Here is a 23,126-nt window from a genome sequence, read left to right as displayed (position 1 = left end):
ACACACTGAAACGCTCGAAATAAATCATTATGAAATTAAATTTCAATCTCCCAGTTTCCTTGAAAGAGGCATCTTCACTGCGATTGGCTGAGAGGCACATCCGGTCACACCCGGTAGCCAATCAAACGGCTTCGGCGGCCGTGTTTTGAATCGGAGCTCGTTTTCAACCGTCAGGCGCCGCCGCGACTCGAGAGTGGAAGAGAGGAAGAGAGGAAGCAGCGTGTGTGTGTCTGTGTGTGTGTATTTTGATTTCTTTTCACAAAACGGAATAAACAAAAGGAACGCGTCGACATGGATTTGGACTCTATGAAATATGCGGAGTTGCGAAATATCGCCAAGGAGCTCGGATTCAAAGCGAACATGAAGGTAATGTTTGGTTATTGTTCCGTGCGTTTAGCGCGCGGCCGTAAAGAAGAATGTGCTCAATCGACTCGACTTCTTTGTTTCTAACACAGGCGGATAAACTGCTGAAAATGATCAAGCAGCATTATGAACAAGAGAAGAACGGGGAGGGGGAAGAGCAGGTAGTGAACCCACTCGTCTATCGTGCAGCTCTGTGGTCAGTTATGAATCATAAGCAAATGCATATTCCAATTCACGTCTTGTGTTTTTTTTCTCCAGGGACAAGGTGAGGTCGCAGCTGCTGCTGCTGCTGCTGCTGCTGCTGCTGTCGTCGTCGTCCAGGAGGATGGAGGTGCGGGAGAAGGCGGTGCTCGGGGACATGAGGATGCAACTTCTAGGGAGGAAGAAGTGTCCGGCAGCTGCTGCAGCGCTGTGTTTGTGAACACACGTCGAGGCAAAGGAAACGGTACCAAGAGGAAGATCTCTGATACTGACACAGAGACAGAGTGTGCTGCACAGGTGATATCATACACATCATAATATACAACACTTTAAAAAAGAACTGTAACTAGGTAGATAGTTAGTTACTTTATTTATCCCAAGCTGGGAAATTCCAGTGTAACAGCAGCACGTTTCACACAGCACACATTAAAATATAAACAATATCTACCAAAACAAATGTAAAAATATACGAATTGCAAAAATATAGAGAATAGGAATTATACATTTAAAGAATGTACATGAATATTAATAGTGGAAATAGTGCAGTAGTACAATCAGTTACCAGTAGTGTGCAGAGGAACATGGTAACACGAAGGTGCAAATGTGCCGGGATTTATGATTTAATTTAGATTAAACAGAGTCCAGACAGAGGTGAGGTGTTGTGAAGTCTTATGGCTTGTGGCAGGAAAGATTTCCTGTAGCGGTCCTTTTGACAGCGAAGCCCAATCAGTGTATTGCAGAAGGAGCTCCGCTGTCTGTCCAGTGTGAAGTGGAGAGGATGGTCCGGGTTATCCATGATTGATAACAGTTTGTTCATAGTCCTCCTCTCCACCACAGCTTCAAATGCGTCCATCTTGCAGGCTATTATGGAGCCAGCTTTCTTGATCAGTTTGTTGAGTCTGTTAACTAACTGGTATCTAACAAGCACTTTTCATAGAGGGTGCTAATAGGTAAAGCATCAATTCCCTGTACCCAGGAGGATTGAATGTCTGTTGTTCCTTTTAGGGTGACACGGAAGTGGCTGCATCAGCTGCACCCTGTGGCGTCAGGGGTTCAAAGAAAAGAAAAGTGTCTCCTGTTCTAGAGGCCATCGAAACTGAACCAGAGTCTCCGGAGGAGGAGCCACAGGCTGCGTCTGCTGCACCCCGTGGCGTCAGGGGTTCAAAGAAGAGAAAAGTGTCTCCTGTTCTGGAGGCCATCGAAACTGAACCAGAGCCTCCGGAGGAGCCACAGGTCACAGACGGTGAGCAGCATCCGGCTGATGTGAAGGATGAAGCGCCTGTGCATGTTGATACAGGTCAGTACCTTTGTCCACGAAAGAGCATGTAAACTTGTAACCACTGATGTTTATTTATTCATCTGAGTTGTCTCAGAAAATGACTGTATTTCTTCAGAAAATTCTTGACTTCAACATGAATTGATGCTGATTTTCTCCAATGTATATGTATTTTCCAGAAAAGGCAACAAAAGTAGCCAAAGCTGGTAGAATCCCTCGTTACCAAGGCCGCCAGCAGAAGAGCAAGCAGTTGTTGAAGCCCGTCACTCCCAGTAAGTTCTGTTTTGTTTTGTCACCTTTTCAGAGACCCCACAACAGTAAAAAATACTTTTTGTAAATAATGTCCCCTTTTGTAGACTTCAAAAAACTCCACGAGGCACATTTCAACAAGATGGAGTCCATTGACTCTTATGTGCAGCGGAAGAACAAGCAGATGGAGACCTACAGAACTTCTGTTAAAGAGCTGAAGGTACTTGGAACATTCAAAATGTCTAAAATAGTATAAAAACTCTAAATGTAACAGTTGATTTCAATTTCATGTTCTTTTTTCCTTTTTAGAAACTTTCAGATAAAACTAAACCGCAGCTGGCTGATGACAAAACTCAAACAGTGAGTATCATCACCTATTTAAAATTTAGATTATTCCCAGAGTGCATTGAAGTTGATAGAGGTATGCATCTATTCTTCTACAGAAGGCAAATCGTGCGTCCGTGCTCAGCCCTGTTCTGGTCAATAAGAGGTCAGCTGATGAAAAACGCAGACACACTTTGCTCTCGGCCAGCAAGGCTCCTCGAAACGAACCTGTCGGGAAGGAAGACGCTCCGTTCAGACCGTCGGTCCTTTCCACTCGCAGGATCAATGTTCGGTGAGTTACCCTTTTCTTCTCGGCGGCCAAATACTCTCACACAACGGCTGTTAAGTAGCAAATTATACGACATTAACAAGTAGTTTTTCCTTAATGTGTGCAGGTTCTCAGAAGCCACTCATGACAACGAGTACAAGAGGCCCTTGTTGAAGACGCCGGCTCACATGTCGCCCTGTGTGACCTCGAGCACCCCACAGAAACTGACCACCGGTGCAGCAAAGTCCAACAGTGTCAAGACTTCCACCTTCTCAGCCACAAAAACTCCAGGTACGTTTACCGTAAATCAGTGCAATGAAATCTGAATTAAGAAGATATGTGTTGTTCTTTTATTAAAGTAATAGATTTTTTCCTGAATTCTGAAGGGCCGTACATTTTCACGGGCAACACAAGCACTTCAGCAACTCCCGGAACACAGACAAAGCCGAACTTTGACCTGAAGGCGAGTCTGTCTCGTCCTCTCACCTACAAGCCTCATGCAGGTACAAATGGTTTTCAGTTGTTATGTTTAATCAAAGTATACTGTCGTGCACTGGGGCAGACAAACACCTAATGTTTTTAATTTGATTTCTAGGTAAACTGAAGCCTTTTGGAGATGTCAAAGAAAACGCAGCAACGGAGGGAAACAAGTCTCTGATCTCGAACTCGCATCAGAAAAATTACAAACAGCATCAGGTCGAAACAAGGTAAGTCTAAAATGAAAAAAACATTGATTTGTCTCCTCCTACATCAGTCTCTTTAACGTTTCTTTTGTGTTTGATCTTAGGGAGGGCCGGAGAGGGAAACACAAGGCAGACCGAAAGCAGAAGAAAGAGAGTATGCTTGGGGCGAGAAGAGGCCTCGTCATGATGTAAAAAAAAAAAAAAAAAATACTGCGCTTTTTTTTCGACATTTGTACAGCCTGTTGTTCCTCTGTAAATATTTTGTCGTTTGCAGCTGAAAAATTGACTTTCTGCCGTTTTTTAGCCGTCCGTTAGGAAAGTAGAGAAGATCCTTTGTTATTCTGTCAACCCACTGTTGTGCTTTTAGATTTTGTTGGAATGCTTGAACTCTGAATGATGCATTTAGATGTGTAGAGAATCCATGTACCGCTTTGCAGCATTTTAAATTTGATCTTAAAAATTTCATGTGCTCTTTTTTTCCTTTCATGGAAAGAATGCTAAGGTTGTTGCAAAATAAATGCAAAATTCTCTTGTTCACATTCTCCGATTAAATTGGCTATTGCTGTTTTCCAATGTGTGTGGTTTTCAATATTTGATTTTCGACCAGAATTTATCAAACAAATTACAAAACGTTACGTTACTTTTTCCCAGGCAGGTAAAGCATGAAGGGCCCACACTGGATTTTTAGCCATGCCCTGACCAGGAATCGAACTCTTGTGTGAAAAGAGTACCAAGCCTCTTCATGTCCTGAACTTGAAAGGTCACAGAAGTTATTTCAGCTACTGTTTGATCTCTCGGAGATGACTGTTTCATCTCCGAGAGTCATTTTGGATAAAGGACGTCCCCCTTGACAATACAGTGTAAATGTTTTATTCACATAACCAGGAAGACACCTTGTATTTTACTGAGCTCTGCAGGTAAGACGCCGCAGAACATTGACTAAAACACAGATGTACAGTGTCTTTATTAACTCGGCCAAGAAGATTGTTGTAACTGCTGTGTGTCTGCAAAATAACTCAAAAATACAACAGAACTGATTTCCATTGAAGTTTTATGGAGGGGTTGGGGTCACGACCCAGGGAAGAACCCAAGATGCAAGAAGGTGGTGCATTCTTATTATTTGACAGAAGCGTTAAGCTCTTAATTTAATGAAAGTTCATCTCCAGCATCCTCATAGTTACGGTCAAACTTCGGGATTCCTCTTGTACACCTCGTAGGCAAACTCCTCGGTGTGTGCGTAATCTTTAGAGATGCCGATGAAATCAATCTCCAGCTGGAACGGACCGTCTACTTTATCTCCCAAGGTGAATCCGACGGTGTTGACCTGTAAATACAAACAGACGTAGTAAATGAAAACTGAATGTAATTAGTGAACGAAATGTATTAAAATGCTACAGTTTCAGGTTATTAAAAAATGTACTGAGCAGCGTAATGTGACTTTGCCATGGCTTAGTTTATTATTATTTACTGTAACTTTTCCTTGGCCCAACCTTGTCCAGCCAGAGAGGATGCTGGTCATCTTGTATCCTCCCACGAGATGAGAGGAAGAACTTGGAGAAAGGTATCTGCAAATAAGTAAAACTCCAGTATTAGAATCACTAGGTTTTCCTGAGAGTAAGGGCAAATATGGCGACACTATTCTCCACAGCAGAACCAACAGTAATATGTTGCATATGACATTCATACCTTGACGTCTTGCCAGTAGGGCCCTCCCCTGGTGTACAGGAAGTAACTGTAAATGTCCTCTTTGTTGTGAGTGAAGTACATGTCCGGCGCGAGGTTGATCATCCACGGACGGCCGTCGCCACGTATCCGCAAATGCAGGGTGTTGAAACTGGACCAGTCGTGGTAGTTCCTCCTGTCAAACGCGGTCTTGGAAAGACAGAAAAAAAAAAGGTTTTAGACGTGGTGAACTTTTAGCTCGGCCTTTATTTTGGCATCTTAACTGCCACTAGGGCGAATTTGAAGGACGGTCAGGAATTTTCACACCTTGGATGTCGGGGCAGGTTTTTTAATTCCAACACGTTTACACAGATAAACCGCAGAGGGAGAAAGAGGAACTAGTCTGTATATCAGCCGGTGTGATATTTTAACAGAATTAGTTGTTACACAGCTGTTATGGATTTTTGGCTTAGGACAAGGCAACGTACAATAGAGGGAAACACAGTTATCAATTTATGTATAAATATCCTTTTAGTTGTAGGAAATGTACCTGTTAAATTGTCTTCCACGTGTTTTAATTGACATTTTAAATTTTCTGTAAATGTTGTTTTTACAAAGTCCATTTTTAAAGATTTCTCTTCAGTGACCTTGAATAAAATTCTGTTGTTGAAATACTGATGCCTATATGTATTCATTAAAAATTGTCATGTGCCAGTGGAAGCCAAATTCAAATACACTGAGTTGTGAAATCAGCCTGAAACTACATCACCCAGGTTGCAAAATCCCCCTTGGATACTATTGGTTTCCCATCCCAATGGATGGCAGGGTACTAACCAGTGGCTGTTTCGAACGCATGCTGCAGTAGCCACTGTAGCGCGTTTCTCCGTCCCTCGGTGTGGTTGAGCTCAGGTTCCCGTACAGAAAACACGTGTTGTTTTTGCCCATCTTCAAGTAAACCTCGCTTTGGCCTCCGATCTCGCGATCCGACGACACTGTCCACTGCTCCAGGCTCTCCGGACCTCGGAACTCCCATATCACGTTGTTTTGCTCCAGCATGTGCACGAGAAGCGGTTTTCCCTTTGGACCGACCAGCAAGCGTTCAGAAAACTCGTTTTTCATCAGCGTGAAATGCTTCTTTATACCTTCCAAACCCTTGGCGAAGTCAAAATGGATCTTCTCCCATGGAAATTTGTCTTCTGTGGGCTGCCCGGGCCGCCTGTATCCACCCTGGGTCACATCTCTCCTGGGCACAGTGAGAGGGGTGATGGAGGGGTGGTGGAGCAGCGGCGGCTGGTGCTGCTGGTGGATGGAGCTCAGCAGCCTCGCTGAAGGGAGACGTGCGATCTTGTTCAGCGACATTTCAGCGTTGATCTGGATGATTGCTGCTGGGATACATCGCATAGGAAAGTGGGGTTGTGTTTCACGTTTTTGTCTGATTTTGAAATGAAATGAAAATATGAGAATCATTTTCATCAACTTCATATGCTGTGATCAATGTGTAAATTATTCCCACGGTTAATTGGCAGAAGATATTACATTTCAGTTTGTGCTCCAACAAAGAGCCGCCCGACAGAATGTTAAGCTTGTTTTATTGGTCCTGTTCACAGGTGCATCAGTTATGATTGGACAAGTTAATTATCAATTATATTCATCTTTTTACTTCCAGACTTGACAGACCGTTTACCTACACAGATTTCCTCTTAAGCTATGTGTAAAGTTGTGTGTTTGCATGTCTTTATATGTCATCTAATGTATATCGGAAATGTGTCTCTTTGCCGTAAGCTTGTTTCCCCCCCCCCCCCCCCCCCCCCCCGTGACGAATGAAGTTATCCCTGCTGATGATTCTGTAAATATATATTTCAGCTGTTTAATTCATACATAAGGATTATTAAGTTGCTTGTTGTTTTCTTAGTTTTCACAATACCAAACAAGCAAAATTGAAGTTGACCCTCTCTATTGAGTGAACAAATTATACTGTTATAGGACAATAATAATGTAAACAGACGTTACTTACAACATGTTTTAATAGTAGCTGCCCTTAAAAAACGCAAATGTTACCACACATGGTAACGTTGCAATGAATTGGATTTACATTATGTCGGTGACATGTGATACATTCAAAGACAGGCTGACATCATCAGATTTTTCACTCACTCTGGTCGTGTTGTTACCGGACTGCTCGGCTTTAAACTCCACCGCACCGTGAAGGCATCTCTTTACAGCGATGTTGTAAAATGCGAACAAGAGAAAAAAAACTTGCTCTCTTACACTCGCCTACAAATCCAAGGTTGTCTGGCGATACACCGGAAACTCAAGCGAAGTACCCGGGTGAGGGGGTTGCGTTCAGCGCACGCTCACACGGAAACCGAACACAGAGTTGCGAATAACAACGGTTGACGCTTTAATCGTCACGGACCTTGAATGCAGCTTCAGTGCACCTACGATTGCTGTCCTGACCGGTACACTCACTTTCCATATGTAGTTCCTATCTCGATTAAATATCACTATTATTATATCATTGTCTGTATTTCAATTAATCAATAAAAATAACACGAGAAGCATGAGCATGACATTTTTTTTTTAATTTCACGGAAAGACCTATAAAAGCTTGCGGGTGGCCAGCAGTGTCAACAAAAGAGCGCGCGTGCGCAGTGGTGCCTTTGTGTGGCTCGCCGCAGAGCCGACTAGCTAGGTGGTAAACCAGTGACTAGCCGCGGCTAGCCTACAAACATTCAGACGACACGGCAGGGTAGCTAGCAGGTTAGCCGCGCAGCTAATCATGGTGAACGTAAAGAAGCGGAAAGGTCGCGTCGTGATCGACTCCGACTCCGAAGACAGCGCTAGCGACGATAACTTAGATCAGGTAGGTTGCGCATTTTTTTTTCTTCCTCTCCGCCGATTAAGTGGCCGCGTCTTGAGGTGAAGCTAACGCGTGCTAACCGACTGCGCCGTGTTTGGCCTCGCTGGGAGTGGGGGGCTGCTTTTTATTATCACACCGTTGCCTCCCCGTCGAGGAAAACGCGCCGTTTACCGAAGACACATTACACACCGGGGGGTTCCTCGTGCGCACCGCGAGCCATCCCCGCTCCGAGGCGGAGTGCTCGCGGTAGCGCTTTAGCAGCTAAGTGATGCTAACGGTAAGGTTACGTTCCGAGGAATAACACACACACACACACACACACTCGGAACGCTCGCAGTCGTGCAAGTGTGATGTTGACACGACGATACACCGCGACACGGGCCCTCTTTCTCTCTTTGTTTACTACTGGTTCGCAGCGGACAGCTGCTCGGCGGCGCTGCTGCTGCTGTTGTTTGTTTTGGGTTGTGGATGTGATTTGTTCGCTTTTGGACCGAAGGAGAGCACTTGCACTTGATTTAGCTCGGAGTGACGTCACCGAGCTGGCGGGCTATATGCGTGTTTGTTGTCAAACACCGAGGAGCTTCACAGTCGTGACCTGTCAGGCAGAAGAAGTGCACAGGACCTGCTGCTCCAGTAGCCCCCGATCGCCCTGTAAACTGAACTCCCATGTCCATTACCTGACAACTCACACACAAAGTTTCAACCACTCCTGTCAACCCCCTGTCTCCCCCCCTCCCAACACATGATTATTAAAAAGAAGCTGCACAAGTTATGAGAAGGTTTGTCAAGTTCTCAGTGTTGTTTTGAGTTCAGATGAAAATTCCAGACATTTGCAATCTATTGTTTTTTATATTGGAGTTATGATGCTGCGTTCCAGTTTTCCTCGGAGCCCGGGAGTCGGGGTAGTGATCTCTTTCCGACTCGCTGGGGGCGTTCCATTTGCAACTTTCGACTCGGAGGTCGTAATTCCGAGTTCCGAGATCATACTGGAACAATAAACCCGAGTTCCGAGGTGAACTGGAACGCAACACCGGTCTACCTCCTCTCTCCTGCAGTACGCATCCATCCATCCATTATCAAAACCGCCTTATCCCTCAAGGGTTCACAGGCGGGGGGGGGGCTGTTGCCAATCCCAGGTGACATTGGCCCGAGAGGCAGGGAACACCCTGGACAGGTCAACCACATGGCTTATACACAGAGACAAATATTCACTTTCACACTTGGAGAAAACCCCACGCAGTACAGGCCCACTCCCTACAAAACGGCCCTAGTTGGACCAGTATTTGAACCAAGAACCTCCTTGCTGTGAGAGCGACAGTGCTATCCACTATACCTCTGTGCCCCCCCATAGAAAATCTCTAAACTTCACTGTGTGCAACTAATCATGTTCATATTCATGTCAATTAACAAGGCCACAAATTCAATGTTTCCAACAACAGAGAAATATCCAAACAAAATGTACAATAGGAGAATTGGCAACATCGTGGCTGATGATCGATTAGCTTAATCAGCTCAGTATCAGTGCTGATATGATGTAGTGCATTGCATTAGAGTGGTTTGCTACCTTTCCACATTTGTAGGGCAGAGAAAGGATGCACCTTCACATTGTTGCACTTGTGTATGACATGGTTCACATGCATTCAGGTGTTCATCTTTTATTAAAGTTACGCAGAAATCTAGTTGAGATTAATTTGCTGCAAGCACCATCATCACAAAGTACTTTAACAGCCACTTGTGATAAAAGTGTCTGTGTCCACAACCACATCTCTTTTAAAACCTGCAGTGAATCTGCTGCTAAACAAGTTTGCATTTTCTTCTGCCTGTACTGTTCTGAGTCGTGGGGTCATTTGGAGGCTTGCAGTGGGTACATCCTTCACACCCCCGGTATTAGTATATCAGTTGTGCGTGGGATGTCTGTTCTGCTGTATGCTTATATCAAAGTTGGCTAGTCGGTCCTTAAGTACAACCAGGGAAACATTTGCTCTGTATGAGGTGTTTCACGTGATATTGGATCCCAGTGCATCCTCCACGTGGTTTGGGTTTCTCCGCACCTGTATGTAAAGATGTCCACTCGTGGCTCTTGTGAGCAAGGCTGCAGTTACAGCAATTACAGTTACTCAACTTTGTGAGTGTTTTTGGATAATTACATAACTGTGTGTTCTCCTTTTCAGGAGCTGTTGTCATTGGCAAAGAGGAAGAGGGTTGACTCAGGTGAGCAGGAAGAGCCTGTTAGCAAACCTGCTGCCTCTACAGACTCTGAGACGTCCGACAGCGATGATGAGGTATGACATTCTTGGTATTTGCTTTAAAAGACATGGGACATTCAGTTTGGAATGTAAAAAATGTCTGAGTGCTCTCATTAGAGTTATGTGATATCCAAAGCTGTTTTTTTTTTCTTCTTTCTTTCTTCATTCCTCTGTCTAGTGGACCGTCGGTGGCACCAAAGGCAAAAAGAAGGTTAAGCCAGGGAAAGGGTCCGAGAAGAAGAACGCCACAAAGAAGAAAGTTAATAAAGCAACAGCGTCCGGCAGCTCTGATGGAGACAGCTCAGCAGAGAGCTCTGCACCTGAGGAGGGTACGTGGAGAATGATTCATACTCTAAAAGCAAGATTTTCTCAACTTTATTTTTTTCTTCACAAGGTTCTTCAAGGGAACCAGCATGATGAATAATTGTTGCTCCAGTCGCGTGTACGATAAAAAGGTTCAGGAACTTGTGGTGTAGATGCACGTGGGATTGTGTCTTTAATGGCATCTTTCAGAAAGTACATTATCAGAAAGACCAGACATTCTGAAATGCAAATCCCTCAAATCACAGAGGGCCATCATGTCCTCAGGTATTTTAGGCGGCTGGGATTAGGTGACTCACGCACTCATCCCCTTTATGCCAACTGGCGCACAGTGCAGCATCTAATCTGCTGTGTGTGTATTTGTGTTAGTGTTGACTTGCACTAAGTCCACAAGGTTATGGGGAAAAAACTGTAAAAGTGAAAAGTTCTGGAGATTTGGTCCAAATCCAGTTTTCTTATCAAGATGATGAAGATATGCTTGGCAAGAAAGACAGAAATGGCCTGTATCACAACATGTCTTTTGTGCTCTTGTTTATTTTAACATTGTAGAATATTAGAATTATATAGATAATATCTTTTAAATGGCATTCATTGTGTTCTTTATATAGGTGATTATATTAGCCTCGATTCAAAAATACTTAACTCTGAATGTGAGCTGCAGTCACCTGATTAATTCCTGTGAGTTTGTTCATTTGTGTCACTTTACCAGGTGAAGTGTCCGATTCCGAGAGCAACAGTTCGTCCTCCAGCTCGGACTCAGACTCCTCTGAGGACGAGGTGTTCAGGGACGGGTACGACGACGACTTGATGGGAGATGCGGAGGACCGAGCTCGCCTGGAGCAGATGACGGAGAAGGAGAGGGAGCAGGAGCTGTTCAACAGAATTGAGAAACGAGAGGTGCTAAAGAGACGGTGAGTGGCGAGGGAAAAAAACCTTAACATTTTCACTCATCGCATTTCTCAACAACTGAGTCCAGCATTTTTAAACTGCTGCTTATGAGCTCACTGTCAACTCATTCACGACTCCGCATGTTTTCATAGGTTTGAAATTAAGAAGAAGCTGAAGACGGCAAAGAAGAAAGAGAAAGAGGAGAAGAAAAAGAAGCAGGAGGAGGAACAAGAAAAAAGGAAGCTATCTCAGGTTCAAGACACACAAGTGGTGAGTCCAGATTCATGGATTTTAGATATATTTGACTGACACATTGATATGTTGATGCGTCTGTATATGATTGTATTGTTCATCCTTCTCCAGGTCATGTCACACAACAAGGAGAGGCGATCCAAACGTGACGAAAAACTTGACAAAAAGTCCCAGGCCATGGAGGAACTAAAAGCTGAGCGTGAGAAAAAGAAAAACAAAACCGGTGGGTGTTTCGACTCGGTTACGTTGTGATTGTTTTGACAATTATTTCATTTCTTAACACTGACGCTTCTTCTCTTTGGTGTGCAGCTGAACTGCTGGCCAAACGTCTGCCCCTGAAGACGAGTGAGGTTTATTCCGACGACGAGGAGGAAGAAGAGGAAGACGACGACAAGTCGTCCGTCAAGAGTGATCGGAGTTCGCGTTCATCATCTTACGACGACGATGAGTAAGTGTCGTTCTTTTCCACGGTGATTACGCAATGAAGGATTTATCCTACTCTCCGCTGTAACTCTCGACGTTTCATTTTCTGCCAATAGAAAAGAGGAGACTCCACCGAAGTCGCAGCCGGTTTCACTTCCAGATGAGCTCAACAGGGTCCGCCTGTCGAGAAACAAGCTGGAGCGTTGGTGCCACATGCCCTTCTTTGCTAAGACCGTGACCGGCTGCTTTGTGAGGATAGGGATCGGGAACAGCAGCAGTAAACCAGTTTATAGGGTGAGTTTTTGCTTCTGGGCAAAGTCTCTTTTAAATAAAGATTTATTTGACTCAAGTGTGATTAGTGAGGTTAGATTTAATCTCAGTCCTCGCTTGTTGTTGAAAGGTTGCTGAAATTATGGACGTGGTGGAGACGGCGAAGGTTTACCAACTTGGACCAACGCGAACAAACAAGGGATTACAATTAAGGTAGGTGTACAGTTATAAATAAATCATTCATATCAAAATAGGTTATCAGGGAATCTGTTAATGAACCTTCTCTTCCATTATCCCTGTCCTCCTAAAGTTGTGCTCTTTCGATGTTGTGTCTTCCTCAGGCATGGCGGCGACACGCGGGTCTTCAGGCTCGAGTTTGTATCAAATCAGGAATTTACAGAAAGCGAGTTCATGAAGTGGAAAGAGGCAGTAAGTGGACAGAAAACTTACGACGGAAAGAAGAAACCTGAATGTCTCAAAAGAGACAAACATGAATAATTATCTGTGCAGGCTGTGACGTAAAAGGTTTGTGTTTTCTCCTTTGCAGATGATGGTTGCTGGGATGCAAGTCCCAACCCTTGATGAAATCACCAAAAAGGAGCAGTCCATCAAAGAAGCGCTGAACTACAAGTTCAATGACAAAGACATAGAGGATGTAAGTCTGTTTCTTTAAAAATGCGTTAACCGGTTTCCTCGCGCATCACACGAGGGAAAAAAAAACAAAAAAATACATTTTCTGTCTTTACTTTCTGCAGATTGTCAAAGAGAAGGACAGATTCCGGAAAGCACCACCGAATTATGCCATGAAGAAAACGCAATTACTCAAAGATAAGGTAAAGGAAATTACAGAAAAATGATGGAGACACATTAGTTACTTTGTTAATTCACTCAAGCTAATTGACCCAAATCCCCCTAACATTTGACCACACACACTTCAAATCATGAGAGCAAATGTCACAGATTTCCCCGGGGATGTGTAGTGACTCTGAACCATATCGTCTATATCTGTGTGTCAGACTCTCTGTTTTTTCCTCACTCTTTGTTTTTGGTTCCAGGCCATGGCAGAAGAGAGCGGAGATGGTGATAAAGCGAAAGGGATCCAGGATGAGCTGAATGAACTTGAGGAAAGAGCCGAAGCACTAGACAGACAGAGAACCAAGAGCATCTCTGCCATTAGGTACAAGAGCGACTCTTGTTTTATCTTTTATTATATTACTTTATGTATGTATTTTTTTGTGGATTTCTGTTTCTGCTCTAATGGTTCATTGTGTAGATTTTTTTCATCCATTTTTGAGCTATTGATGATAATGAATTATTAGAAATCGTCTTATATTTTTAAATAAACAGTCCTTAACAGCATTGCCGTGTGTTTTGGAGGTAATCTTATGTTTTAAATCTTTTATCATCCAGCTACATTAACCAGAGGAACAGAAGCTGGAATATCGTTGAATCAGAGAAAGCTCTCGTGGTAAGTGTCCTGTCTCTTGTCACTGTGATGAGTTTTAAGACTTGAATGAGGAAAAATGTAGGAATTGATAAATGGGAATAACATTTTTAGCTATGTATTGGTGTGTCTATTCACATCCTGTTTGCAGCAAAGGGAACAACAGAAGGGAAGGTTCTAGCTTTACGAATCAACTGTGTTTTCTTTTTGTCCTTAGCGACTTAAAATCATACATTTTTTTTAGCGCCCACGCTGATTGGGAATCGAACACTGACCATCTGTAACCAGAGTCCGAGATGTAACCCACTAAGCCATACCAGCTGCCCAGTCTCTTCTTTCCCACTAGTTGCAAGTGATATATTTACCATCCTCCAAATTCTTGAATGGCTGCCAGCCTGCCACGCTTCAGATGTTTCCTTAATGATGTGGCGGCGCTCCAGTGGGACAGTGATCTGTCTGTGGTTCAAACCTGTCATGAGAAGAATTTAGTGTTATTATTGACTGTACTGCAGCTTTTTTGGTCATTTTAAATCAGACAGCTTCACTGAAATAACCTCATTTTTATTTCCCTGTTCTCTCACAGGCCGAAGGACAAAATGCCAAAAACCAGCAGATGGACCCTTTCACCCGAAGACAGTGCAAACCCACCATGGTGTCAAATGTAAGATTATTTCACACACCATTTTTGAATGTGATAATGTGAAATAAATGGAGTTGAATCTAGATTTTTTCCTCTAATCTGGTATTTTGCTCCTCCATGGTTCTGTAGGCCAGAGACCCGTCAGTCCACGCAGCTATCCTCGCTCACCTCAACCAGAAGTACGGCTCTGGGTCGACACCAGACGCTTCTGGTGGAGACAAGAACAAACTGGTAAGCGGAGCTCACTCCCTCCCTGTACTCTCTCTCTCTCCTCTCATGTTCACTTCTTTCACTTGAGTTCATCTGAGCAAGTGGAAATGATGCCAAATCCTTGTTGTAGTCCTCTTCAAATGAAATGCAGTGTTTCACAACTGCTTGTGTTGTTGCTCCAGCTGTGACACACATTTTTGGAAAATGGACTGAGTCTGTGTAAGAATCTGTCTGCTAAATTCTATCAGCAACCACACCCGTGGTTTCAGTTTTTTGACGACTGGGTGACTGACAGAAAGTCACTTTTAAGTTAATGGGAGATGGAGAAAAATCTAAATAAAGTCTGTATTGTTTCAAGCTGTGGAATGTTCTAATGTAAAGCAGAAGATAACTAATTTTGCTGGAAGAGATGTTGCAGCATAAACTGTCTCTATCACTTAGTGAACTTGATCGGTGGGTCTTCATCCCCTGAGGAGTTTGAACAACTTTTTTTCTTTGTTCTTCTTCAAAGGGACAAACAAACGCGAAAGACAAAGACGGCCCCAAGCCAAACACTGACCTCTCAGAGGACTTGTTTAAAGTTCACGATTTTGACGTTAAGATCGACCTACAGGTTCCCAACGCAGGTGAGATTCTTTTTTTCCCCCCACCATTTATATTATGGTTCAGAGATTATAAAAGTGAGGGGAGTTCTGGCTGTTGATGTCAATTACATCAATTTGGCACAGATGTATTGATTTTGCATTTGGTGTTCTCTGCAGAGGCCAAGTCTCTGTCGGTGAGCTCCAATGCGCTGCCGGTGAAGGACGGCGCCCCCCGCAGGTCCCTCAACCTGGAGGACTACAAGAAGAGGAGGGGGCTGATCTGATGCGGCCAGTCCATTATTCAGAAACCACATTTGCATGTGAAATTGGCTGTGCAAGGGTGTGTGCGAGCGTGTGTATGTGTGTGTGTGCGTGCGAGAGCGCGTGTATGTGTGTGTGCGAGCGTGTGTATGTGTGTGTGCGAGCGTGTGTATGTGTGTGTGTGCGAGCGCGTGTATGTGTGTGTGAGAGCGCGTGTATGTGTGTGTGAGAGACTGAGTGTGTGTGTGAGAGACTGAGTGTGTGTGTGAGAGACTGAGTGTGTGTGTGAGAGACTGAGTGTGTGTGTGAGAGACTGAGTGTGTGTGTGTGAGAGACTGAGTGACTGACCATGACTCCAGGATGTGTTTGAATGTTGATACAACAGAGTGTCTATCCAAACAGGAAATACTGATGGAGCGAAGACAACATTTTTCTCAAAGGATCTCTCTCAGAAGAAACGTGTCCAGATATTTGTTGTTCTGTTATTTTCACATGATCTCAGAAAAACATGTATATTGAGTTTCTCTTTTTTTAATAATGTATTTAACTCCTCGCCCCATCTTTTGGAACCTCTGGAGTCCACTCCTTTTTTTTTGTCATAAGGAAAATGGCGCTTGTGGATTTATTACTTTGAACAAGGAGGACACTATTTTAGAAGACTTAGATTGTTGAGGCATTTTGAAATGACTGGACTGGACATCTAATGGAGTTGACCAGCAATTAATTAATTACTGTTGTAAATGTCCCCCCGCCCCACCCCTCACCCCATCCCAAACAAAGTGTGTGATCATCTGCCCTTGCAGTCCATCCTAAATTTAAACTGCCTCCTGTATTTCTGCGGTGTGTATGATCACCGTCACTGACTCGACTGGACATTTATCACTTTTTAAGTCTCTGAAACAGCCCATTTTAAGAGGAGCCCTTTTCTATGGCTGACCTAGTTATAAAAGTGTTTCTTCCTTTATGTTCTCTCATGGTCGGTTGTACATGGGATAACTCCCTTGCCCGTAAAGCTCCCAGAGAAGATTCTACGTGTTATCGATTATGTCCATAGTATGTTCCTGTATTGATGTGGCATGCCATGTAAATATGCATTTTGGAGTGAGTGCAGAAAAAATAAAGAGGCACTGTTTCATAACTTCTGTCTTTTTTATTTATCGGTTTACTCTTTATTTAAAGCTGAGACTGCAGCAACAGAAGTCATCTGGTTTGTTATTTTATATTTTTGTAATGGCTGCATGGAATATAATTACCAGACTGACATTAATTTTATTTTACTCATCTTAGTGTAATTAAGTACCTTATGTTTCTGCACCACATTGGAATTTGTTTTAATTCATCTGTACTTCACGAGAGGTAACAATGTAACTTCAACTATTTAAGTATATTTTAAGTAATGCTTATATAAAGCTGGTGAATAATATTTCAAAAAGTGTACTTATTTTACCACTGTTCATTTCATTTAATGTTTTTTTAATTGTTGATATATATATATATATTTATTATATTTAGTGGTCGATGGAGTTCTCATAATATAAAATAAATGTAGCAATACCACAACGTACAATTACAAATAAAAGTTAGATATTAATATATTGCCAGATTATAACTATGGATGCATTAAAAGTGTTAATTACTACGGATGTTGTAACTGTTAAAATTGGTTCTAATATTAAGTATTTATATATATATATATATTAGTAGCATTGACTTTTATTCATAATAATTTGTTTATTCGATTTCAGGAGCGTTGTTTCATTTTTCATCAGGCGCCTCAGAGGTCGCTCTGTTGTGGGGTCCTTGTCGGTAGCGCTTCCTGGTCCACGTATTTAGAAGATCACCAACATCCCCTCTGACAGATAATGAAATCTGACCGTTTTGGTCCAAAGTGGTTTTATCCTTCATGTTCGCCCGTTAAACCCCGGCGATAGCCCGGTGACCGGAGACATCCTGAGGCTCGGGCGTCGTCAAACACGGTAAGTGAGCAGGTTTTAATGCCAGTAGCCAAATGCTAGCTCGTTAGCATTAGCGATGTTTAGAGTTTATGCTAAAGCAACCGTGTGTTCACACTAGTGTCACGATAACGGGAGCTCAGCTGCTCGTGGCTCGTGTGACAACTCCTTTTATTTTATTGTATCTGAGACAGAAATAATATCATGTCGGCATGACAACCGACCGACTCCTGTTGGTGGAGTGACTGTGTTAGCATGGTAGCTATGGAGAAATTGTGCTTGCATTTCCCGACTCGAATCCATCTGGCTGCTCATGATGACTAGAAGGTTATTCACGTAAACAATGACCCTGACTAATTATTAAATCTTAACATTAGTCTTGTTTGTATGTTTCGCCTGTTGAAGACATCCTGTTTATTTAAAGGGACAACAGAGCTCCTATCTGTAAACAGTCTGCCAACACCAAACATCCTAGAGAAGTGACAATGACCAAAAACACATTTTCATTATTCCCTTTTCAATTGGAATAAGGACAAAGTAACTTACACCCTGTCATGTTTTGTATACAGTGATTATAACCCTTGTTTATTCAGGGAAGTTTAAGCGAGAGCCAAGTTTTCATTGCAAAGGAACACCCTGATCACACACATGCACACGGAAGCTACAGAGTACAACCACAGTCTGAACTGTTGGTTACTGAGCTGCTCCTGTTGAGCAGTTCCGGATTATGTATTTTGCTCAAGGGGAATCTCAGTGGTGCTCCTTGACATTCCCTGGCCAGATTTATTCTGCATTGATCTGGCAAACCTCTGCACCACCTCTGCCCTCAATTATGTGGTTGAAATGAAAGAAGAGAACCTGTTTAGGGAAACCTCAACTTGTGGAGTTGTGTACAATACTCAAATTGTACTGTTGTTTCTGACGCAAGGTTTCAAAATGTCCTGGTTTACCGACTTGGCTGGGAAAGCTGAAACCTTCCTGAACAAAGTGGACCAAGGAGCTGCCACGGCCCTGAGCACAACCCAGGAGAGAACGTCCTCCTTCTCGTCGCCCTACGGAGGAGAATCCTATGTCAATCCTGAGTACAACGCTGCCGGGTACAAGACCGACGCCGCCGGGACAGATCATCACGCCTATGCGTCCTCTCACGATGCACCGGGCTTCATCTCTGCAGCGGCTGGCAACATCAAGAGATCCAGTGCGACCTTGCTCGCTGGCACAGCCAATGTGGCCACCAGTACCCTGTCTGGTTCCGGCAGCAGCGCCGCCTCCAACTCTGCCAAGACGTCGTCCGGCTTTGTGAGGCCCAGAAAAAGTGAGCAGGATGTGGACGACGACATGCTCTTTGACTTTCTGAACAGCTCGGACCCCCCGGCCAGCAACAGGAGGGATTCAAGAAGGGAACTTGTGAAAGTGGCAGTACCAGTTGCTGAGGCCCAAGACCTGACACCTCCCCCTGCCGCCATCACTCCTTATACAATCCCCTCAGCCCCGTCCACGCCCCCCGCAACCCGCGGCGTGTCCAGGGCATCGAGCATGAGTTCGCTCTCTGCTCACAGCATGAAAAATTCAGAGGAGAGCTCCGCTAAAGAGCAAAGCCAAGGTATGATTAACAAGACTTCAAATGTTAGAGTTGTTACCTTATAATTTTTAGTGTCAGTGATGGAAAAGGTACAATGCCTCTTTACTTTATAGGGTTAGAGATACTAGGATCTAGAATCTTAATCTAATATTTTAAATGATGTTTATTTAAGTAAGAACTCAAGGAAAACTAATTTTGAAAAGTTAAAGGAATATTTTTCCTTTGCTCTGTCTTCACCCATGCTCGGCCGCCCCCACAGACACACCTGAGAGTTCAGACTCGGGCTTGGCTGTGCCTCAGGAGTCCAGGAGGCAGGAGCCTCCGCCCCCAACAGAGGAGCCACAAAGCCAGATCTTGTCCAGCCTGCGTCTGGAGAACCAGCTGCTGCGTAGTGAAGTGGCTTCCCTCAACCAGGAGATGGCTTCAGTCATCCAGAGAGCAAAAGACTTGCAAGACGGCAAGAGAGAAAAAAAAAATCAGGAATAACGATGGCCTACATTTCTTCAGATCTGCTTCTGTTTTGACTAAGTTGTTCTCTGCCCTTAACAGAATTGAACCAGGCCAGATTACGTGCAGACAGAAGGAACTCGGAGCAGTCTCATACTGACCGTACGTTGCGGGAACTTCGGTCACATGTCGATGACCTGACGGAGGCTCTTTCGGCCAAAGACGGTCAACTGGCAGTGCTGAAAATCCGACTGGATGAAGCCGATCAGCTACTGAAGTCCCGCTGTGCTGCACTGGAGGAGGCGCAGAAGGAAAGTACAAGGTACACCCATGAGACCCTCTTTTGAAGTGGTGATCTGATTCAGCTTTTAAAGAAATTAGATCATATTGCTGTTTTTTTTATTTTTTAGGATTATGCTTGATCATTCAGAAGGGAGCAACGTGCAGTCTCAAGCTCTTGAGACGATTCAGGAGAGGCTGCGAGAGGCTGATCTGGCCCTCAGGAGGGAACAGGACAGCTACCGGCAGATGCAGGTACATACGGTATCCGGCTATTTGCTGTGTGCAGTATATGACTGATAGTTGAGAAAATCGCTGTCAGCTTTGCCATTACCTATCAGGTGAGCTTACGTTTATGCAAGATTTTATCAAATATATCTGTTCTTGTGTAGAGTGAATACGCCGGTCGACTGTCCAAACTCGAGGCGGAGAGGCAGACCCTTGCGGAGACGGTGACCGCAGCAGATCGACGCGCTGCAGAGGAGAGGCTCAGGGTGGACGACGTCCAGCAGCAACTGAAAAGTGCCAAAGCCACAGCGGAGTCGGCAAAGCAGGAGTTACAAGACTACAAGCACAAAGCTTCCCGCATCCTACAAGTAAAGAGATGCTGAAGCCCTTTTTTTCACAGGGATCATCAGCTTTTATCTAAACTTCTTAAGGGGAAAATTTTACTCAGCAGCCAAGACTTAGATTTTGCCTTTTTTTGTTTCGCTCTTTAGGATATTTTTTTTTGTTCGTGTTTGGTGCTTTTCTGATTTGTCTGAACTGTTTTTAACAATGTTGTGTATCTGTTTTCCTAGTCCAAAGAGAAGCTGATCAGCAGTTTGAAGGAGGGATCTGGTCTTGACACCCTGGACGGCGGCGGGGCCATTGCTCTGGAGCTGGAGGAGGTGCGTCACGAGAAAGAGCTGCAGAGGGAGGAGATCCAAAAACTACAGGGGCAAGTGCACACACTTCGTACAGAAATACAGGTGAGATGCAGGAAATGGCAGGGAAAAAAAACTGACGTTGGTGCCTTCTGGAAAGTCTTAAGTGATGTTGGTCATTCAGTTGCTGAAGTGAGCCACGTTTTTCCTCTCTCAGGATTTGGAGAACCAGGCCCTGACGGAGGCGGAGGCGTGGCGGGAGCAGCAGGTGCAGCTGCAGGAGCAACAAGCCTTACAGAACAGAGTGAAACAGGAGGTGGAGGCTGAGGTTGAGCGCTACAAACAGGTAAAGGGGGAGAGAACATTTCTATAAATGGCAGTTAAAAAAATACAGATATTTTTTTCTTTTTTGATCAAAGATCAAACTCCATTTTCATAAGATTTTTCTTGCCCTCTTTTCAAAATCATCAGGAGCTGCAGTACCTTGAGGAAGAGCAGCATCGAGCCAAAATCACTCTGCAAAGTCGAATCAAAGACCGAGAAGATGAAATCCAAAAACTCAGGAACCAGGTCTGTCACTTTTATGATCATACAGGCATGCAGAGCTGCCTCATGGCTTGGACAATGTCTTTGTGAGGCTTAACTTCTTTTGTGCCGTCCAAGGGTGCCAACAATATTTATTGCTCCACTCGTCACGTATTTTGATTCATATCCTGGTGTGTGTGTTTACTCTTCCAGTTGACCAACAAGACTCTCAGCAGCAGCAGCCAAACGGAGCTGGAAAATCGCCTCCACCAGCTGACGGAGACGCTGATCCAGAAGCAGACGATGCTGGAGGCCCTGGGCACAGAAAAGAGTTCGCTGGCGTTCCAGCTGGAGCGTCTGGAGCAGCAGCTGAAGGACGCTCAGGGAGGACAGAGTGGGGGGCCCTCCATCAACATGAGCGGCCTCGAGGGGCCGGGGGCAGGTAGGCAAGACGGAGGTCGGGGTCCGAATTATTGTCGTTTTTATGACTGGATCAAGATAGGGACTGTGATGTGGGGCAGATTTATCAAAATATCTCTACATGGAATTCTGCTTGATATGGATTCCTAAACAAAGGAATATACCAAGTTATTGATTAAAGGAGGGTTTTTGTTTTTCTCTGATAACTTCACAATACCTGTATTTCTAATAATATTAGGAGCTCGGCAAAGAAACACCCCAGTCCTCTTCAGCGATCAGGACAGTCCAGGAATGTACGGCAAAGTGCGCAAGGCAGCGAGCACCATTGACCGTTTCAGGTAAGACTTGTATCATGTTTAATTTTTTCCATTGTGAAATACCCCCCCTCCCCAAGTGGTTAAATAGTAAATCTTGTCATTGCAGCATCAGATTGGGAATCTTCTTGAGGCGCTACCCGATTGCCAGAGTTTTTGTTATCCTATACATGGTGAGTATCTATTAAAGAAATGGAATATTGCTAATTTTTCCATCTAGATTCACAGTTGTTTATAAAAGAAATCATCAACCTCTCATCTTTTTTTTTTCTTTTACAGGCTGTACTACACCTGTGGGTCATGATTGTCCTTCTGACGTACACACCAGAAATGCACCACGGGCTTCCTGATGGAAGATAGAGGGGCGTGAACACAACATTTGAGATTTTAAAGATGTTTTGCTCCATTGCCTTCGTTGTAAGGACGGTATATAAGCTGCTGGAATATGGGCCCCGGGACCCGACCCCTCCCTGTTTTGCACAGAAATGTGATGAATTGAAGACATTTTGCTCTTTATTCTTCTTTTGTTCATTCTCACTGAAGATTGATAGCTGAGCGCTGCATTATGTTTTAAAAATAATTACAGAGTGATCTACGGTTACTGTTGGTCTGCTGAAAGGACATTAAATCAATCATGAGTTCACATCTGTTATTTTCATCTCCTGCTTTCAGACTGTCTGTTCTCTAACACTATGTAAAAAAAAAAAGAGAAGAAAATAATGTTTTAATAAACATGTTAGGAGAAACAACACTTTCCTTAGGTTTTTGTGTGAGAAAGTGTGGTTAGTTTAAAAGAGACTGACTTTTACCAGACAGGCAGGGTCTAATGTGGGATTCATCTTTTCAGATGGAGTAGCTTAAGTTTTAGTTTGGAGTCATGATGACAAAGTCATTTCAATTTGACAATATATATATATATATATGTTTTAATTTCTTTAACTGTTAAGAACTTGATAATAAAACTCTATTACTACTCGACTATCAGTCCCCCTTGTAGTACAAAGGTACTCAAAATTAAAAGTATATATTGTGCACAATGGTCAGTTTCAGATTAATGTATATGATATTGGAGTATTAATGTGTACATTGCTTTTAAATGTCAGTTACTTCATATACTGACAGATAGCCTGTGAATTTTCACCTGGGCGGGGGGGGGGGCAAAATAAAACAATATCTTTTGTTAACCTATAATAATGCATCGCTAATTTATTGATTGATTGATTTTTGCATTATATTTTGTATTAGTAATCATACTTGTCAAATGAATGTGTACCTTAAGTAATCAAATGAATGTGGTGGAGTAAAAGTAAAGAGCA

At 43.6% G+C, this 23,126-nt stretch overlaps 4 protein-coding genes across 7 annotated transcripts; 3 read left to right on the top strand and 1 right to left on the bottom strand.

Moving 5' to 3' along the window:
- The first annotated feature begins 160 nt into the window (after nucleotides 1-160).
- On the top strand, nucleotides 161-3,941 carry nusap1 (nucleolar and spindle associated protein 1). The gene is made up of 12 exons (XM_035610210.2): nucleotides 161-366; nucleotides 456-524; nucleotides 622-861; nucleotides 1,570-1,861; nucleotides 2,020-2,112; nucleotides 2,197-2,309; nucleotides 2,399-2,449; nucleotides 2,533-2,705; nucleotides 2,809-2,972; nucleotides 3,068-3,184; nucleotides 3,277-3,388; nucleotides 3,469-3,941. The coding sequence occupies exons 1-12, from the start codon at nucleotides 292-294 to the stop codon at nucleotides 3,554-3,556; spliced, it is 1,587 nt and encodes a 528-aa protein (XP_035466103.2). The 5' UTR covers nucleotides 161-291; the 3' UTR covers nucleotides 3,557-3,941.
- A 457-nt stretch (nucleotides 3,942-4,398) lies between these two features.
- On the bottom strand, nucleotides 4,399-7,504 carry ndufaf1 (NADH:ubiquinone oxidoreductase complex assembly factor 1). 4 transcript variants are annotated; one of them, XM_035610212.2, is made up of 5 exons: nucleotides 7,181-7,504; nucleotides 5,861-6,458; nucleotides 5,051-5,236; nucleotides 4,855-4,929; nucleotides 4,399-4,688 (listed from the first exon to the last, which is right to left on the bottom strand). In XM_035610212.2, exons 2-5 carry the CDS (start codon nucleotides 6,425-6,427, stop codon nucleotides 4,548-4,550), a joined length of 969 nt encoding a protein of 322 aa, XP_035466105.1. In that variant the 5' UTR covers nucleotides 6,428-6,458; nucleotides 7,181-7,504; the 3' UTR covers nucleotides 4,399-4,547. The 4 variants fall into 4 exon arrangements, with proteins under 4 accessions (XP_035466105.1, XP_035466107.1, XP_035466106.1 ...); XM_035610214.2 differs by having other exon boundaries at nucleotides 5,861-6,411; XM_035610213.2 differs by having other exon boundaries at nucleotides 5,861-6,408.
- Nucleotides 7,505-7,670: 166 nt separating this feature from the next.
- On the top strand, nucleotides 7,671-15,605 carry rtf1 (RTF1 homolog, Paf1/RNA polymerase II complex component). The gene is made up of 18 exons (XM_035610208.2): nucleotides 7,671-7,889; nucleotides 10,058-10,168; nucleotides 10,311-10,461; nucleotides 11,163-11,364; nucleotides 11,494-11,611; nucleotides 11,705-11,816; nucleotides 11,903-12,041; nucleotides 12,133-12,310; nucleotides 12,417-12,499; nucleotides 12,628-12,715; nucleotides 12,834-12,941; nucleotides 13,042-13,119; nucleotides 13,342-13,463; nucleotides 13,697-13,754; nucleotides 14,314-14,391; nucleotides 14,500-14,601; nucleotides 15,092-15,206; nucleotides 15,342-15,605. The coding sequence occupies exons 1-18, from the start codon at nucleotides 7,806-7,808 to the stop codon at nucleotides 15,446-15,448; spliced, it is 2,034 nt and encodes a 677-aa protein (XP_035466101.1). The 5' UTR covers nucleotides 7,671-7,805; the 3' UTR covers nucleotides 15,449-15,605.
- Nucleotides 15,606-17,224: 1,619 nt separating this feature from the next.
- golga5 (golgin A5) lies at nucleotides 17,225-22,453 on the top strand. The gene is made up of 13 exons (XM_035610207.2): nucleotides 17,225-17,401; nucleotides 18,306-18,980; nucleotides 19,219-19,416; nucleotides 19,509-19,728; nucleotides 19,817-19,940; nucleotides 20,078-20,281; nucleotides 20,486-20,656; nucleotides 20,769-20,897; nucleotides 21,023-21,121; nucleotides 21,290-21,518; nucleotides 21,735-21,834; nucleotides 21,920-21,983; nucleotides 22,090-22,453. Exons 2-13 carry the CDS (start codon nucleotides 18,314-18,316, stop codon nucleotides 22,168-22,170), a joined length of 2,286 nt encoding a protein of 761 aa, XP_035466100.2. The 5' UTR covers nucleotides 17,225-17,401; nucleotides 18,306-18,313; the 3' UTR covers nucleotides 22,171-22,453.
- Nucleotides 22,454-23,126: the final 673 nt, after the last annotated feature.

The sequence above is a fragment of the Scophthalmus maximus genome, chromosome 15 (genome assembly GCF_022379125.1).
Source record: "Scophthalmus maximus strain ysfricsl-2021 chromosome 15, ASM2237912v1, whole genome shotgun sequence".
Taxonomy (NCBI): domain Eukaryota; kingdom Metazoa; phylum Chordata; class Actinopteri; order Pleuronectiformes; family Scophthalmidae; genus Scophthalmus; species Scophthalmus maximus.
This window is presented reverse-complemented; position numbering and strand designations above follow the sequence as displayed.